Below are 19,833 nucleotides of genomic sequence, written 5' to 3' on the forward strand. Positions count from 1 at the left end.
ATAGTGGTTTTTGAGATAGGCAACAGAATCTATCAATGACTGGTTTCCCACATGGCAATTCTAGTGGTCAAGACCAAGCATTTTGCCTTATTCTTTTATTTATTACTGGTATATTGAGCTGGCATTACAAACATCTATAGCCATAATTTGGAAGTTGTGGCTTGAGGCTGTGACCATATTATCAACCACATTAGGAGATAGAGTTAGCTGACTGACTATGACTAACCACATGTATACACCTAATCTAAACTCTTACTGTCAGGCCAAACTACATCTAAATCATTTCAAGGAGATAAGAACCTGTAGATTTTTAAAGATTTATGGGCTACTTGATTCAATAACCTTTCTGAGCAAACTCATATGTAGTCGTGCTCAATGTCTTAAAATTCATTTTATTTGTTTTTTGCTTTAAATTAACAATTAATTATTTTAATGTACATAAAAAAATCTCTGAATGCAGTAATTGTCCAGTAATCTGACTTAAATTAGAATAGCTTTATGCAGATTAATTCAATATATGCTTTGCATATTGATCAGTGTTCCTCTTTTTTACTAAAAGGTCAGAGAAACAAGGGAATTTTTAAGGTTGTTAGTGTACTTTCTACTACTCATTAAAAGATTGGATCTTGAAAGTAGAAATGCAATAGAACAACCAAAAGCATGTAATGAATATAACCTATTAAATAAATTCACAAGTCTTCCCTGCAGCTATTGACTATAGCAGATTAAACTTTTGTTCTGATTATTAAATTTCAGTCTTGGAATTTAAAAAATGATGCAAATCAATTTCTTTCCCTGGCTAAAGCGTTTGAAGTAACCATTTTTCCTCTAAAATGCACCATAATAATATTACTTTTAAAAAAAATTAATAGATTGATATCTTTATATATATAATCTCTCTCTCTCTATATATATATACACACACACACACATACATACAGATTATGAAAGGTAACACTCAAGAGAAAACTAAGTTACTAAATTATGGAACTAAGGCAACTTTCTCAGGTGGCCAGAACCAGAATGAATGTATAGATAGATGGTGAGTCTGGATGCTACCAAGTGCCACACCTCATTGTTACGATCCATATACTTTTTTATCAGAACTTGCTCTTATGTTTTAATCCTAATAATACCATAGGGAGGTAAAATTTATTAAGCATTAATTTCATGACTTAGTAGATACAGGGCATAAGTTGATACACAGCAGTTTAATTAATAAATGGCTGAAAGAAAAGCTATTCAAGTTCTATCCTGATTATTTGGGGTTCAAGCCTTCTTTCCTGGCATGGTTTCCCTCCTCTTCACTCTAATACTGCATGGTGAATACCACTTCTAGTGCTACGCAGGCTGACGAAGAAATCTTTTCCTCAATTCTGTTTTCTTCCTTTCTTCAGCGATTGCTCTAAAGAACTAACTTGGAGTCAAACTTCAAAATCTGACTTTAATAAGCCAGGCATAGAAAGAGAAATACCACACGTCCTCACTCATCAGTGAGAGGTTAAATAAATAAATAAGAAAGAAAACAAGAAAAAAAAAAAAGAAAGAAACAACAATCACAATAATACATTGAACTTTCAAAAGGAGAGAACAGAACTGTGGTTATTAGAGGTGGGGGGAGGGGTGTTAGCGAGAAATTGGTTAAAGGTCACAAAGATTGTGTTTTGTAAAGATGAATATACTAGTTATCCTGATGCGATCATCTCATATTGTACACAAGGAGTGATATTCAACTCTGTACCCCAGAAATATGTATAATGAGCTATTATTCAATAAAAAAGTCTTAACTTTAAACACAACTTTGCCCGTTTTCATGACCCCCTTCCTCACCGTTTTGCCCATGTGCCCCAGCCTCCACCATAAACATTCAAGGAATTCATGCTTCTTATCAGGTATATAAAGAGGTGAATAAATCAGTCTTTGCTCTCATAAAATGTATAATCTAAACCCATGGAGAAGAAAATGAACAATGGTCACAGATTTTGATGTCAGTTCTAATGGAGACATGCATGCCTTGTGAAGACAATGCAGAAAATAGAACACATCAATTTCAGAGAAAGGGACAAGAATGAGGAATTGTGCCCAGCTGGAATTTAATGATAAACTAACTTGAAGATATAGAAATGATGATGTGAAGAAGAGAGAAAATGTATACCAAGGAGAAGAACCAGGGTATGCCAATGTCACAAAGGTGCCACGAAGGCTTTACAACTCCTCCATAGAGATTCTAGACACTTTGGCACTTTTTTGTCTCAGTAAGAGAACCAAAAGTCGGAAAGTGTGTTCGTCAAGGGCAGTCAGAAAGCTGTTTTCCACTGATTCTGGATTGAGCCATACACTTGTGAATGTCTTCTTAGATGTAAGTCATTTACACTTTCACGCTTCAGAGTACAATATGAATGATAAGAGCTGCTAGGAAATAATATTGTGACTGAGTTACTGAGATTAAGACATCAGAAAACACTGCAGTGCCAGAAGTGTGCATATCACAGTCCCCCAGGAAGGGAAGAGCTATCCTATCATGGAAATCTCCTTTGGTTTAGAATACCTTCTATGCAGAGTTTAGCTACTCAAAAACATTAAAATAGGACACATATTTTACAAAGAAATATTACAGCTGCGTTGCTCATAGGTCAAAATAGAAACCATATGGAAATGTTTTTAGCATAAGACTATAAAGTTAAAATAAGTAAGCCATTTTCAGAAAGCACTTGGAGTGAACATTTCCATATTCAAAGTTGTTTTATAAAATTGCTTTTCCTTATGTGACTTTGAGTTGATCCAGTACTCTAAAACAATCCATTTAAATGACTGTGATGAACTCAATTTTCTGAGTTCTATTGATGATGTATTTCAGCCTGTACTTTTACTGGGACTCTACTGGGATTCTCTGCAAGCCCATGGCATTCACAAGAAGTTAGTCTGCAAAGGATCACTTTAATTTTACATAGTCTTCTATCTTTACACACATTTACAGTAGACAGATTTTCACATCTGGAAGATGAGTGCAGTAACTAAACTCTGAGAAATGGTATTTGTATGTTAGTCTTAAAGCTGAAAGGAAGTTGATGCTCGAAAATGTGTGAAAATACAATTTGTTTATTTGTTAGGAATCATATAACATTATACATTCTAACAAAGCAACTAATGTGTGATTCCTTTTAATAGCAAAATTTGCCTGATCAATTAAATATTTTTCAGCAGAGTGACAGCTATGCAGGTGAGAGGTCACATGATTTAATTTCTGTAAGACTTAGTTTTCCCTCCTACTTTTAGCTAGAAATTAAGGTCTTGATCATTGTGCTACAAAGTCAGCACACTGGTACTTTCAAGAAAATAAAATAACAATAATCGAGTAAAACCTTGGGGATCTTAGGATGATATATTAAGAATATCCTATTGTTCCACATAATTCCATTTAATAAGAAAAAATGAAGAAATAAGAATCCTGCCCATGAAATATTCAGATCAATTAGAATATTATCTTATCTTCTGAATGAGAGTAAAAAATTCAAAAGTTGTTTAGTCACTGCTGTGGACTGAATGTCTTCCAGACGTTCATGTGTTGGAAACTTGATCCCCATTGTAACAGTGTTAAAAGAGCAGAAAATCCTATTATAGTATTTGAAAGGTAGGGCCTTTAAGAGGTGATTGGATTGTGAGGTCTGTGCCCTTGTGAATGGATTAATCCATTCATGGAGTAATGGGTTAATGCTTTAGAGGGTTGTTATAGGAGGGGCACCAATGGCTTTATAAGGAGAGCAAGTGAGCACATTAGTGAGCTCCTGTCATTCTCGCCATATGATTGTGTCCATCACCACATGACCCCGTAGAGAGTTCCCACCCAGAAGAAGGCCCTCACCAGATGCGCCCCCTGGCCCATGGACTTTCTAGCCTCTGAAATTGTAAGAAATAAATTTAGTTTCTTTATAAATTACCCAGTTATAGGTATCCTGCTATGACTGACAAAAAACAGACTAATACAGTCACTTAAAGCAATTATGTAAAATAATATCTATCCTCCCAACACAAGATAAAATTACTAGAAATAACTCAAGATAGCATATCAAATACCACCAACATAAAAATGAAATGAGGGATTTTTGCTATATATTAAGCATGACAGAACTAATTTCTGAAAATCCCAAGTGACTACAGATTGAATACAAGTCAGAAATGTATCATCATTATAAGGAATGCTAATATATTTTTGGCACCATGTTTGACAAACAAAATATCCAACAAAGCAACTTGCATGGCATAAACATATATACTGTTTGTATATCATATTACATATTATATTAATAGTATACAATATATAGATATATATGTATATTATGTTAAATAATTTGTTGTATCTAATATATTAATAGATACAATATTTAGAATATATATGTCTATGTATGTATAGAGTGTGTATATGTATATATAAATGGAGAGTATATATAGATTATTACATATATATCAGTATACACTTCTGTGTATATATATATAGAGCATACATCTACATACAGATAGTATATACAAATATATAGAATATAAATGTATATCATATGCATAGAAGTATACAATATCTATACATGTACAATATTTTTATCTTTTGTATGTGCAACAAATAAACACTACTCCAAAAATAGGTTTCCACAATTTACATGTGTCAAAAAAGCTATTAATTTTTATTAAAAGCTTCAAAATTGTAGAAATTCAAAGAAAGAACAAATTCAGTAACAAACATATCTATGTCTATCTATTTATATAGTTACCTATGTATGTATACATATATACATTTGTGCATGTGTGTATGTGTATGTGTATATATATATAAAAATATATATTTTTTTTTCTGTGAAGAGGAAACATTTAGATGAGGGTGAGTTAACTTAATTATCCTCCTGAAACGTATAAAGAATATTTAAATTCAAAGAGCAAATGTCTTTAAAGAAGGAACATTTTAGTAAGCTATCTCTCTTATCATGATGATCAAAAGTTAAATGAGCTTCTTTAGGAGGTTGAGAAGACATTTCTGAGGATGTTTAAGTATATTAAATAGGAAAGTGTTTTTGTGGCAGTTTGAACATTCCCATACTAAGGACAATTAAAGTACAGAACCAACGAAACTTGGAAACCAAAGGAATCTAAATAATTATTTACTTCAATATCCACATTTAATGGTTATAAATTGAGACTCAAGGATTTAAATCATCTTGTCCAAGGTCAGAAGGGAGAGGTTTGTTCTGACCTTCCTTAGAAATCAGTTTCCTGAATAATGCTTAAAAAATCTCTAAGTCTGTGTTCTTAGTTTGGGTCCTTGTACAAACACTTTCTAAAAACAATGAGAAAATTGTCTCAGAACCTCCAAAATTCATGTGTGAACTTCAATCTAAGTAACACCATTGTAGGTCACGAGGTGTTTATCAAGCATTTCAAATGTAAATTCCTAATTCCATGCAAATTTAAGGCAGTTATTTATCTTACCTTACAATTTCATTTTTCTTTTGTAGTCATTAAATTCAACTTTAAAAGATTGCAAGATTTTTCAAATATAAGGGTAGCTTATGTAATTCTTCATTGAAAGATAAAGAACAAAAGTCAAAAGTAGTACTCATATAAAAAATTTTAAAAATTTCTCTGAACTGGAATGTCTTTCCCTTAAAAAATATTTTGATGAACAAGTTTGTTCACTAAAATGTTGAATAACTTTAGAATTATTTACTATAGTGGTGACATTACAGAACAATATGTATTTTTATCCATGTCAACAATCAACTGTGAGTCTGCAATCCAAGTGTTTATCCTGATTAATGCAAAGTAGCAGCTTATCAATTTAATGATGGCATAACCCCTATTATATTAAAACAAATTAATACTTACAATGTGGTGACAAAATAGGACAAATACACTATTTTTGTTATAGCAGAATTAAAATAATAAAACTAAAAGATCATAAAAATTTATAAAATAATTAAAAGTTAAATATTTTTAACTTTTGGTTTAAATATTTTAATAACAGATTATAGGTTCCAAAGGATTCAAATGTAAATTATTCAACACTTTTTCTAGAACTGATAATAAACAAATCAAAAGTTTAAGCCAATTAATCTCTTAAATTTAAATATCTGAATACAGAACATTTTCAGAAAGAAAAATATTATATTCAATAGGTTTAAATTTCTCTATACCTCTGTTTATTAAAATTTTCCTTTTTCTGTAAAAAAGAAAAAAATGCTCTAAATATATGCATGTAGGTTTAGTTACATATGTGTGTGTGTATATATATATTTATATATATAAGCACTGACCAAAAGAATAGAATACAGTGCAAATATGAACTATCCTTACATCAGGATATTGTAATTGAAAGGGGAACATAAAATTATTTTCTTTATATGTCTTTATTTGTTTAGAATTATTATAGTGAGCATATATATTTGAAAATATAATATTACTATATAAAATAAATCTAATAAAACCAGCTTTGTATATTTACCTTCTTTTCCCTACCTCTCCTTTTTTCTATCATTTACAATATTCTTAACAACAAGATAAAATAAAATAAAACAATAAAATGGAAAATAACAAATTTAATCAAACACGACTGGTTAAATGAATTATCCCATGAACTCATCCCATTGAAAAACATACAATGGGATATGCAAGGGTACATTAAAAAGTTCATGGAAAGATTCATATAACCTTTTAATTACATTTTTCTACAAACTTTTTGAAGTACCCTTGTACTTTCCCAACAAAAAAGAATGAGCTGTATCTATAAGTCTTTGTGAGAAACTAAGATGTATTAATTTATAAAAACACAGTGCAGAAGAGTACATAATATTCTAGCTGTGGAGCTACTAGCTTAATTATGCATTTATGTTTACATGAATAAAACATAATTTAAAAATATGTTTATCTTTCTATCTATTTCCTGGAAGAATTCTTAAGAAATTATCCAGGGTAGTTTGGTAGTAAAACTGAGAACCCACTTTCTGTAATATTTGTATTTTTTTTTTTTTACCATGTTAAAAATAAAATTAGAGTATAACTACCTCACTAAAAAAAAAAAAAAAAAAGAAATCCAGCACTTAGTATTTTATAAAAATATATTTTGAGATATGTCTTGAATAATAATTTAAAATATTATGTAAAACTATATCATTAGGTTAAACAGTCTTTTTTCAGGAGATTTTAAGTTGCACATTGATAATTTTATTATTAATGTATAAAAACAAACCTTTATTTCCTAATTCATAATCACATTTTTAAGTAATTTTAAAGTTTCAAAATGCTCTCTTCACTCTTAAAATCTTATGAAAATTATTCCATTCTTTACAAGAAAAATTAAAAAATGATGATAAAAAAATGAAGACAACATGGGGCTGATGAAAAAATTCCAATAAAAATGTTGCAATCTCACACCAGTTTAATACATTCATGCATTCTCTTAAACTTGCAATTGTATATTTTACTTGTCTCCCTTAGATTATCCTTTATCTTGCAAGATTCTTTTTAAATTATAAATGTAGCGACGTATGAATCTTTCCATGAACTTTTTGAAGTACCCTTGTATTTTTTCCTCCTCATTTAATATGGCCTTGGAGAAATGACCATACACTAAAACAAAATATAAAGATGTCTTCAAGTTCTGTGACTAATGGTTTCATTTCTAGACCTTTAAAAAAAACCCTAAAATTAAATTGGTGTTTAAAGTTAGTAAGGCATCATTGTTTTCAGAGAGGAAAGAGTTTAAATAATGAAGCCTGACCATGTGGTAACTACCTAAATGATCCTTGTTGTCTTCATGAATCTTGTTTTCCAGATCATTTAAACTTTCTATTTGTAATTACAGTACTTGGAAGGGCCTTCACATTTTGACATTGTGTGATGATGCCCATCCTAAAATGAGTGGCCCTGATGCTTTAACCTTTTAGAAGAGTCAGCAAACTCCAGTAATCAACAGAGGATATGAAACTCTCTAAACTATTTTACTACATTTTATTAACCACAGAGTTTCAGAGAGGTACCTCAAAGGAGATGTAAAACAGATACTTAAAGAATAGGTTTCTGGGGAGTTGGTCCTTGCTTTAATATCACACAGATCTTTGTCTCATTGGTGTTCCCACTTCCTTATTTTCTTTCAAGTTCTAGTAGCTTTGTACCGTATACACATTATGTTAAAATGCTATATTGCATGTGTTAATGTACTAGTTTCAATAACATCATAAATAAAATTGCCTTTTACACACACCAGATGTACAAATTTGCATCCCCGTTGAAAGGTGACAAGCCACTCTAGAGCTACTTTTTATATCTTTGGGCACAGGTTAGACATCAATCCCTTGACACATTAAGAAGGAATATGTGGAATATGTAGATATTTGAGCAGGAATAATAAGTTACTTCTGAAAAACTCAAAACCAGTCTGCTCAAAAACACCTGAAGCACAGTAACCAAAGGAAAGTATACCCTTCCTTTCACAAGTGGTCTGAATTTTGCCCTTGTTCTTTGAAATAAAATGCTTAGGAATTAGTGAAGTAGTTTATATTCGTAACGGTTATGAAAGAAAAGTGAATAGGACAAAACATAAAAGAAAAGTATCGATAAGTTTCTAAAAGGATCTTCATTTTTTGTGTTTAAAATGTCTGTAAAAGCCTGTGAGAATTCACTGTTGTTAATCATATATAATTCTACCTGGATTCTAATTTATTGAAAATGCACTTTTTCAACCACACCTCTTGTTTCTTGTTTTGCTTCTGGTATTGAATTGATATACATAAACCACAGACTTTAACCCAAAAGTACTAATTCAGACCAATCTTAAGTTTTCTCATTAGTTTTTCAAAGTTACTTACTTCAGAGTATTTGTTTTTAAATCTTAATCAGCTAGCGCTGGAGATTGTGTGTGTGTGTATACGTGTGTTTAAAAAGGAAAATTATCTTTTTTTCTCAGAATCAGATAATACTCAACACTGATATATCAAAATAAAAAGATACGTTCTTAACACTATGCACTGTAAAAGAACGTTATCATTGTTTTCAGAGTTGAATTATAATTACGAGGAACGTTTATAACTTAAAAAAATAGTTACTTATCCTCAAAGTACATATATTTTATCTCACTTTTTTGTAACTTCCTGTTAAACACCAACAGAATGCATGGTGAATGACCATGATCTAATTATAAGAATGCAAGTTAATTGTGTACAGAATAACACAATACAAGAAGCTATTTAGAAATTTAAAAAGGAAATAGTAAGTCAAAATATCTCAATAACAAAAGAAAGAAACCAAAACAAAAGATAAACACCTCAGCCCAGTTCCTGTTATAGCATATGAAGCAAACTATTTTTTACCCTGGGCTTGGAAACCTTTATATTTCAGGACTTCTATCCACAGTTTTTAATCAGTTCCCTGAAGCTGCCCTTCCTTTGCACGTCCACTGCTTCTGTCCTACGTCTTTATCATCTCCTGAGTAAATTAATCAAAAAGCCTAATTGGTCTTTGTACCTCCAGCAGTTTTCTTGTCAGAAAAGTGTCTGTAGTTACAAGATGAGCTCTACCCAGTACATACATTTAACTGTGCTTTATATAGGATGAAACTGCTTCCTTTTCCAACCAGATCCCTAGTTACTTTTCTAACTTCGTATTCCAGTGCTCTATTGTGGACTCCATTACCCCATACATTTACTGTGTACTTAATCATTTCCTTGTCTCAGTTCCTTCTAATCATGCAATATTTCCTTCTGTTTGGTTTTCTTTTTCTCTCTTTTTTTCCCCTATCTCTATTTCGTTTTAAAAGTCCAGTTCAAATGTTAGGTCTGCTTTGCAGCATTCTTTGTGAACCCGAGGGACAAATTATGCACTCCTGACAATGTCCTCCCTTGTTACCAGTAAGTCATATGCCTCTGTTTCCACTGTAAAGCCTATGCATTCCTTAAAGGCAGTCATCAGCTCTTATTCATTTTTGTATCTATAGTATCTGACACTTCGTACACATTTGATAAATATACATAATTGTTTATCTGTGTCTTATTTTATACACTTATATGTGTATATATGACTGAATTTCGCCTTTTGGTTATTTGCCACTTTTAAGCAAGAGTTTATTTGTTATGTTTTTTCTTCTGAGCTTGTGTTAAAAGGAAAATGTTGACTTAATTCATAAAAACGGCATGTGTGATTTCGCGGGGGAAGCATTAAGGCTTATTATCTCAGCCAGCCTTCTCTCTCACTAGTAGGCTTCTTGGCTACAGATGGAACTTAATTGCTCCTTAAATACATCTAACATTTATGCTTCCACAATATTGCCCACTAGTCATTTAGCATTTCTGCTGTAGTTTTCTTACCCAAAACTCATCAATTTTACTATGAATTCTTATTACTCTTTAACACAGAAAAATATAAAAGTCAGTAGTTTGTTCATGAGCAGACATAAATAAGTGACAAGTTCAACAATTTACTTTTTCAAGAAAGTGGATGAGTTAAAATAATATGATATGTAAACAACATTCAAGTTTGTGAATAGAGTAACCATTATAAAATAATGAACACATATATCCATTTAGAGATTTAACTGCAGCTCCTTCCTGTCTAGGGAAAATGTTTAGTTACGTTCCATCGTGCCAAGGACAGACTGGTCCTTTCCAGTCACTTACCCTCTGACAGCATGAATAAGTCTCAATGATGGATAGGCAGTTCGCACTTTCAGTTTATTCTTAAGGATTAACGCATTAACCCACTCCACGTGCTTCTCTCCTCCTTTGACCATGAAAGCAGGAATCCAAAGGACACTGTCATTCAGCATGGAAAGTCTATGCACAAATTTTTCTTTGTCACTCTCATTCCGAAAGCCTCCAAATGCTCTTTGTACAACTGATGGATTCATGGTAATAAAATCTGATTTAGTTCCCACATCTGCAGCAAACTCCACCACAGGAGCTAGATTACACCTGAAGAAGAAAAATTAATGAACAAATGAAAAATAAGTATGAAACGTTCACTCATAAAATGGCCTGCATGAAAATAAGAATGGGGAATGAGCAGTTTTTTTTTCACCAGCTGTAAAAAAATAAATAAAAGCTAATCTGCCTGGTAAAATTACATTTTCAGTAAAGCAACACACATGCAGAAATATTACTTTCAATAAGGATGTGCACTCCTAGTATAGGGTTGAAATTGTCATTTATATTAATTCAACCTGTTGTCTAAGAAGACTTTGCTGTTATCTTCATAAAATCACGTGACATGAGTTCATAATAAGTGAATTTATAATGGTAAATGCACAAGAGCTCTGCTGCCATATAGTGGGCAATTTAAACCATATGCTATTCTATAAGTAAGGAAAATACATTGAATGTGATATTCCAATCTGTAGCACTGGTCAACTTAAGTTTTCAACAACTTTATAAACATAAGTAAATGAGGTTGACTATTCTGTACTCTGAGGTTAGGTGAAAAGTACAATTCTTTATAGCATTTTCTACTAACATATTTACAATTGCCTTCTATAGGCCTAAGTAGGGAAGAAAAGTAAGAAAAATAAAGATGTCATATTTAATATGCCTTTCTGAGATTTTTAGTAATGCAGAAAAGCCGTTACTATAAGATCAAATACCACCCTTTCTGTTTCTTGTGAGGACATCCTTAAAACACCTGTTTTCCCTGTTAGGCCACATGCATCCCTAGAGAACGCATATAAAGGGAAGGGGGCGGAGTATGTTGTCCTGCTCTCTCCACTGGAGCCATAGGGCCTTGAAACGAATCTGGATCTGATTTTATTCATGTAACTTGATTCCATACTTATAAGAATGCTTTGGAAAACACCTTGCATTTGTCTTTAACCAATTTGTGATACTTCTTTGATTCTGTCCCGTAGATCTTTGAGTACTTGACTTAAAAAACAGCTTTAAAAAAAACACAACTATTTACAACTTGCTAAAAAAGTTGGGTTTTAATTCACTGATAAAATGAAAAATTAGATTTTTAACAAACAAGGGTTTACTATATTGGAGAAAAGCTATTAGAGTCTATTAAATCTGTGCCTTCATAAACACACACACACACACAGACACACACACACACAGAGTCTCTTATTTTTTTTTTCCTTTCAACAGTCTTTCAAGGTAAGGGGAAATAAACAGATTCTCTGTTTCTGCATTTTTTTTTTCAGGTTTGGTAACATTTTGAAACTTCCTCACATTTCTCTTCCTTATGTATTGTGCCACATTAACTAAATTCTCAAACAAGTTAAATTTTAATTAAAAAGTAAAGTGTGTTCTGCTATTAAAAATACAGCTTGTGTATCCTTCCTTATCTCTTTTAATTAATATATCTTATTACTTCCTAGATCTCTGACAATATTTAGCTACAACAACAAACAACTTTCACCTCACAAAGTTAAGCAAATTCTATATAATCTAGGGTGAGCTGAGAAAAAAAAATTAACACATGATATTATTTAGAAATTATAAATTAAAGATAATTACTTTTCGACATATATCTTTAATCACATCCACTATATTATGTGATAGACTATTTGTTTCTACCCATGATTCATGCTACTAATTGAGATTTGATATTATTCATTCCCGTCACGGTAAGGGTATTAAATAGGACTGCCCTGAAAAAGAATTGCTATCAATTCTTTTGTCAAATAAGATGGCAAATAAGATGTCAAAGTGAACATCTTATTGTGAAACTCATGGAAGATTGAGGACTTGGCAATTTTTAAAGTCCTAAAATGTGCTCTGTACATCTAAAATTTGAATCAATCTGATTATAACATGAGTTTGAATACTATGGGGAAAAGTGATTCTGAGCATCATTATAAAAGACATTTCTCCTTCAGGTATAATATAGAGAACATTCATTAACATTACAGTTAACACGTTTCTGTCTGGGAAGATGGCTTCAGACCTATCTTTCTGCTATAATGATTCCTCAGCAATTGCTTTCAGAAGATTCCCATTGTAGAAAAACAATATCTATGCTTCATTTTCTCTGTAACTATAAAAAATAATCAGAACCAACCCCGTGAAAGACAGCAAACATTATATTCTGCCAAATTATCTTTTTTAGAAAAAACATCACTTAATTACTCTATACTTTTAGTTACTTTTTTTCTTAACACATATTTAAAAGTCACACCCTTTATCCCATTTTAACCAACACTCACTCTCTTAGGATTGACTAGACATGCTTCTGAAACATGATTGTCTCTTGAGAGGTAAGATGCTCTTCAGTTAAAGCCGAGTGTTCAAAGAGAGATACTTTCACTTTGGAAGCAAAAAGATGTTAGAATAAAAATATTTATCAAGAATGATTTTAATGTAGGAGACAGCCCAACATGTTTGATGCAATTAATATTTGAACATAAACCAACCAGGTTCTGTGAGGGATGGTAATAGAGGTACCAAAAATAGCAAGACAGAAGGACACATCATAAAGTATAACCTATGCTGAATCTAGATGTCCAGCTTGTTCTCTTTCCCAGGGAGAGTATGTACACATTTTCACTGGAAAGAAAGAGTAATACCATGTCCACATGTGGCCAGTAAATGAACTACTCTGTGAGTCAGATATTTACTCATATAATTAGCTGAATGGCACATATTCATGAGAAAGACTTAAGCAAACCAAAATAACCAAACAGCTGTGTTGCCCTCCAGCAATTTAGTAGACTTGTGAACTTCAATGTTACTAGCTGCAATAGTGCTGATTGAGCAAGATTATGAATGCATTCGTAATCATAAAAGTTTCATCTTTCTTAAAAGGCTTCTTAGAGGTTATAATATTTAAAAGTAGCCAGAATGTGTCTCAAGCATTTATGAATACACGATTACCATGTTATTCTAAATCTCATAAAAGAGTGACCAATTCTTAAGTGACGGATTTTTGTAAGTCAAAACTGCTGAGTGCATATGAACATTTGATAAACTCAAATCCTATTGTCTTTAGCCAAACTGAATTTCTTTTCATATTGTTCAACTGTTTTTGACATATCAAAAACATGAAAATGTACACACAGAATTAGACGTGCTAGCCAAATTCCCTATTTACTCTAAACTTCTCGGTTTGTGTTTATTCTTCATTATTCATTACACACCTGCAAGAATGAACCTACTCCACTTATACTCAAGAAGTTTGAATGTTTTTCTGTGTTTCCATGCTATATCTGAAGCCCTCTCAACATTCTTTATATGCAGAAATTAAGGTACTTTCATTTATTTCAAGGCTATACAAAATACTTATTTCAAAATTTATAAGAAAGGTAATGCTTATTTCACGTTTAAATACCTCAAGATCACAGACTTCTCTAGCAAGAAATATCTCTTGGATTTGCCAATATCCTCTTTATGTTCTTTAAATTATAATTCAACAACCTAAGCAACTAGGAGGTCCCTTTTTCATTTACTCAACAGGCATCTATTGAGAGTTCATTCTGCAGGTACTAGGGACTCAGGACTTTTTTCCTAGCTATTTTACTATTTGTGCTATTTACGATAATAGAATTTGTCCAAAATATAATCTTGATAGATATTATTTTTATATTATCATAATATCTTGATAGATATTATGAACAAAATAATGCTAATTCATTTAGCTGTCCGTTTATTTTATGGTGTGTTTTACACATTTGTGCTAGGTACAGAACTAGTCATCCAAGATACTGAGGTAAAACACAGCGAACCGTGATAATTGGAGGTTGTGACATCCTTACACTTATATAAGATTAAATGAGAAGAAAACAATCCTGGGTGGATTAGACTAAACTCTTTCACCTACCTCTGGTTAATATTCACATGAATTCCAGACACGTAATTGTCATCCTTTTTCTCCTTTGGTCCATCCCACTGTGTCTTTCCCTGTACTGACACTGAAATCCCTCAGCTAAAACCATCGTTATCAATGCACTGTGAAATAGTACACTTGTCAATCCACTATGAAACGGGAGAGATCCTCTTCTCTTTTCTGCCCCTAGAGGAGGCTCGTGGATATTGTCTGCTCCCATCTTGCTTCTCAGCTCGAAGAGCCAAGAGAACAAAGAATCTCTCTGTTACCTGTTCTTTTTTAGGGTTTGTGGTTACATTCTCAAAATTGCTAGGGGAAACTGGAACATGCAACCTGTCAGTCTCTTATTTGCTGAGGTGAACGTCGTAGGCTCCGAATAGACCTGAAACCAATCACTTTTGTTTGAGGTAAAGAGTAGTATTATCACCACTTTTAGATGAGGAACTAAAGTCAAAGTGGTTAAGAAACATGTCCGAGGGTATGCTTTTTTTTTTTTTAAACAAAACAAAACAAAACAAAACAAAACAAAAAACACAATCTAATTCAGACTTTCTCCAGGACAGGAGTTTTAACAGACACTATTTATACATATGAATTCTTTCAGAATTAGGGGAAATGTGTGTATGTTCATTTTTCATACCAACCTTCCTGTAGAATGAGTGCTTTATAATTTAGCCCTAGGCATTAATCTCAGACTCCCAGGACTTAAGCATATTATACAAGGCCACTCAGCTCTGACAGTCCTCAAATCTTGAGCAGTTAGTTATTAAACAAAAGGTTTTAAATATCTAAAACATAAACATAATGTCTATACTTCAGCTCTCTTGAGGATAAGTATTTTCAAATGTTAGTAAAAGTATAAATAACTAATTGATAAGAATTTTGAAATATGAAGCATAGAATTAGAAGATGATTTACATATGGTATACCATTATATAGTAAATAAAGTACAGAAATAAAGAAATATCATGTTGAAGATTTGCATTTTTAGTATGGCAAAGGAACACAGAAAATACACACACATATATACATGCACCACATTTTATGCTTGCTCGTAAGATAAAAATTGATAAAATTTTTAACTTGATGGAAATACAAATGTCACATACCATGAAAATAGCAACATGACAAACAGAAGAGGAATTTTTTTCACAAACCCAGATTTGTTTACATTACTGGTAAGGGTGGGAAAAACAGTGTCACATAATTTCTAGAGAAATCCACAGAATGTAAAAACAAAAATCAAACTCATTCTAAAAAACAGAGATCTGAATACCAAGAAATATGTTAGACTATGTCATTCCCACACTTTAGTCAAAACAAAAATGAAGTCATTGGTCAAATTTGCTATAATTGCACAGATATTATGGAATAACTTAATAGTTGAGGAGGAGTTTAAAGGAGGGGAAGGATGCCAAGGCATAGATATATTGTGTTTAAATCAAATAAAAATGTTAAATGTACACTTAATATTTATCTAACTTTGGCATAAAGTTTAAGTAATAAAAGGTATTCAGCTTCATTTCTGTCCTCAGCCACCTCTTTGGCAGTAGCCATGTAGGCACTGAAGTTCAAATCTCAGTCTGTGTGACCTCAGCCAAGTCACTTAACATCTCTAAGACTTTAATTTTGTTTTTCTTTTGGCTTTATTGAGGTATCATTGACAAATAAAAATATTTCTGAGAGTCAAGTTTTCCTATAAACAAGGCTAACACTGATTGGAATGCTATGGGGAAAATTAAGTTAAACAAAATATTTTAGTTTCCTCTCAAAATTTCTTGACCTGGTTGATAATTCACATTAGATTATGCTAATTCCTTTTACATGCTTTTTTCCTTTTACAATCTATTGTGATTGTAAATCTTTTGAAATGCCTGTAGGCAAATTAAAGAGCATCTCCAATAGGAAGATCTTTTTGAACAACAGTGTGAGAAAACCCAAACTTTATAACACATTTAGTAAGGCTTTTTGGCTGGACTTTAGTTCTTGCCCCCTAGAAATTCTCCAAGATTACATAGCTTGTCAGTAGTAGAGGCAGATTTTAAGCCCATGCTCTTAAACATTGTGCACCACTTAATTCCTGGAAATGGAAAGGAAGCAGCAGAGCAAAAAATAAACAGAAAACTTGGCCACAAGTTTGGTTGCATGTGCAGGTGATCTGGCTGTGACTTCTGTCATCTTATTAATTCTCATGTCTGGCCTGAAAGTCTGGTTGGCTGAGGTGGAGGTTTCATCTTTCCTCACATCCCAAAGTTGGGATCTTGGACAAGAGAGGATAATACTTCCAGCATGTGGCGGATCACTCCTAGGCAAGCATATACAGATGATGTGCTCCTCTGAAAAACCAGCAATGCAAACAGAAATGGGAAGGAATGTGAAGAAAAAAAAAAAGGTTGAATCTGAGATTTCCTACTACTGGGGTATGGAAGAAAAGTGAGAGAGTTAAAAGTAGATAGATAATGAAGGAAGAATGAATGGGAGGGAGGAAGGAAGAGAGCTAGAGAGGGGAGAGGTAGGAAGGAAGGAAGGAAAAGGAAGAATGGTCTACTTCTGAGGTGCCATTTAAAAGTACAGGACTAAAATTTAGAACACATGAATTCAAATCAAGTCACTTTACAATAAAATTAGTGGACTGCATTCTCTTCTCTAAAGTAGGGAAGTTGTCTTAGGTGAGAATAAGGAGTAAAGTCTTCCTGTTGAGCTTAATTTTGAAGTAAACACATTGAAATGTGTTGGTTTTTCTCTTCTTTCTCTTCTGGAGATTTATATCTTATAAAAAGTATAACCATTATGAAACACTATACCTGAACAAGTGTTACTACTGAAAGGACAAATCCTCTTTAGCCTTGGAAACTCAGATCTTTCTTAAAATAATGAAGATCTGGAAAGCATTATCTCAAAATATTAAGGCAGTACTAGAAGGCTAATAGTATCTTTAACAAATTTAAATGTAATATAAAATACAAACATCTCCAGTGGATTAAAATAAGACCTAAAATTATCAAGTTATTCCAAGATTTCAGCTAAGGACAAAAAAGGACCCCTTTGTCTTATGCTACACATACACACACTCATTACACACTCACACATAAACTTTGAAGAGTACTCTATGAAGAAAAGAAGGTAAGAATTTTCAAACATAAAGCACTGATATGTCCCCCTTTAAAAGATAAGATAATCATGGTTGACATTTGGTTCCATTTGACTACTAATATTTTAAAAAATGTTTCCAGTAATGGCATAAGTTAAATAAAACTTAAAGATTGTATTCTGTAGTTCCAGGAATTTGGGTGGTTGCCAGCAAAGTAGATATGAGAAGTAGAAGGTCTTATCTCCCAGAAAAATGTTAGAGTCTTTTTCTCAGAACTATACTAAGAGGTGTTGATGTAAAACAACTTCTTTTTCTTTTGATAATACTTGTATTTATTGGTTCTTTTTATGTCATTTGTACATTCTTTGACTTCCTAAGGCCCTGATCTTACCACATTTACAGTCATCCACATGAATCATTAAAAATTAGGTTTGTTTTTCTTTGGCTAAGCAGTTATGCTCCTCTCCTTATTTTAAGTCTTAAACCTTGCTTGCATTGATCAGGAGCAGGGGCAATACTCCTGGACCAAAGGAAACAAAAAGCCAGATTAGTATACCAAGCACTATGTAGGAAATGTTATTTCCACAAGTTCATTGATGAGGTGGAAATTTATTCATAAAACATGGCATCTAGTAGGAAAATATTCAAACACCAGTGGGAGCCGACAGGACCTGTTCCAAAGGTGTCTATTGAACCATAAGAAAGTAGAGTCAGAGTTTCAGAGCCAGAAAGGAATGTATGAGGCCATCTAGTTCAACTGCCTCATTTGGCAGGTTGGATCGAGAAACTGAAACCTGAAGTGGTTTACATTATTGGTTCAGTTACACTATATTTAGCTACAGTGCTAGCAAGGAGGATCCGGGTTTCCTAATGCTCAAATGACTATTATTTCAACGACATTTCATGCAACAGCATGTCCTGTTTGCCAACAATGGCCAGTTAACTGTAAATATTTACATCTTCTGTGCACATAGGTCACAGATATAATTTTGACACCAAGGATATACTACACATAAGTTAATCCAAACCATCAGAAGGAAGATTTGCATTTATTGCAAGACTACGAGTATTATCTCATTATATTTCTACACAAACAAAAAACAGAGGATAAGGATTATTTTCCTCATGTTACATGAAGAGACACTAGGGCTCAGAGAAGTTATTAAATCACTTAAGACTGAGTATTATTAAATGAAAGAGCTAGATTTTGAGCACGTGATTTAAATTTTTATATCACTTGATTAAGGTGTTAGCTCCCTTAAGAGAAAAGGTTTTGAGTTTCCTGCCTTCAGAATATTTTGACATGTTTTTAAAGTAACTGATAGAAATCTCACATTATGATCCATAGATCATAGCTGGAGAGACTGTTCAACATTATAAAATTCAGCTTGGTGCTTTTTGATTTTGTATTTCTTGATTTTTTTCATTTTTTTTTTTTTAGCATACACTCTAAAGAATGATACCTTCTTGAAATATTAGACATAAAAATGGCATTCCCTCTGCCTCTTCTATCTTTTAATGTCATCAAAATTGGAAATATTCACTCATTAAGAAGATTTCTCACTGGTCTTCTTCATGTTTTGGCATAAACACATAAGTAAAAACCTCTCAATATAGTACAACACTAACTGTTATGTCCAACTGAAAACCATAAGTGTTTTTAATCTTTACTTAAAAATAAAAGGTATTGGACTTTGAGTTGGAGAGAAGAAAGCTCTGTTATTGCTTCCTTTGCCCATTTACTGGGTGTACTCAAGACAGTTACTCAAACTTTCTGTTCTATGGAAAAGTATAACCATCCTAAGCATACTACCTCAGAGCAACCAATGTAAAACAATTTGGGTTCTTCAAGATTCATTTTGTTTATTTTCTGTCATCCAAAAAGTGTTAAATTTTAAAAAGTGGCATATTCATGTACTTGCCATTTGCACTTTCCAATTCATATCCTTTTTAGC

General features: G+C 32.4%; 1 protein-coding gene across 1 annotated transcript in view; it reads right to left on the minus strand.

Moving 5' to 3' along the window:
• ST8SIA4 (ST8 alpha-N-acetyl-neuraminide alpha-2,8-sialyltransferase 4) overlaps nucleotides 1–19,833 on the minus strand; it is an 85,067-nt gene that overhangs the window by 34,882 nt on the left and 30,352 nt on the right. Inside the window, 1 exon segment of the mRNA XM_063087496.1 lies at nucleotides 10,653–10,946. Within this exon segment, the coding sequence (XP_062943566.1) occupies nucleotides 10,653–10,946 (294 nt within the window).

The sequence above is a fragment of the Cynocephalus volans genome, chromosome 2 (assembly GCF_027409185.1).
Source record: "Cynocephalus volans isolate mCynVol1 chromosome 2, mCynVol1.pri, whole genome shotgun sequence".
Lineage (NCBI taxonomy): Eukaryota > Metazoa > Chordata > Mammalia > Dermoptera > Cynocephalidae > Cynocephalus > Cynocephalus volans.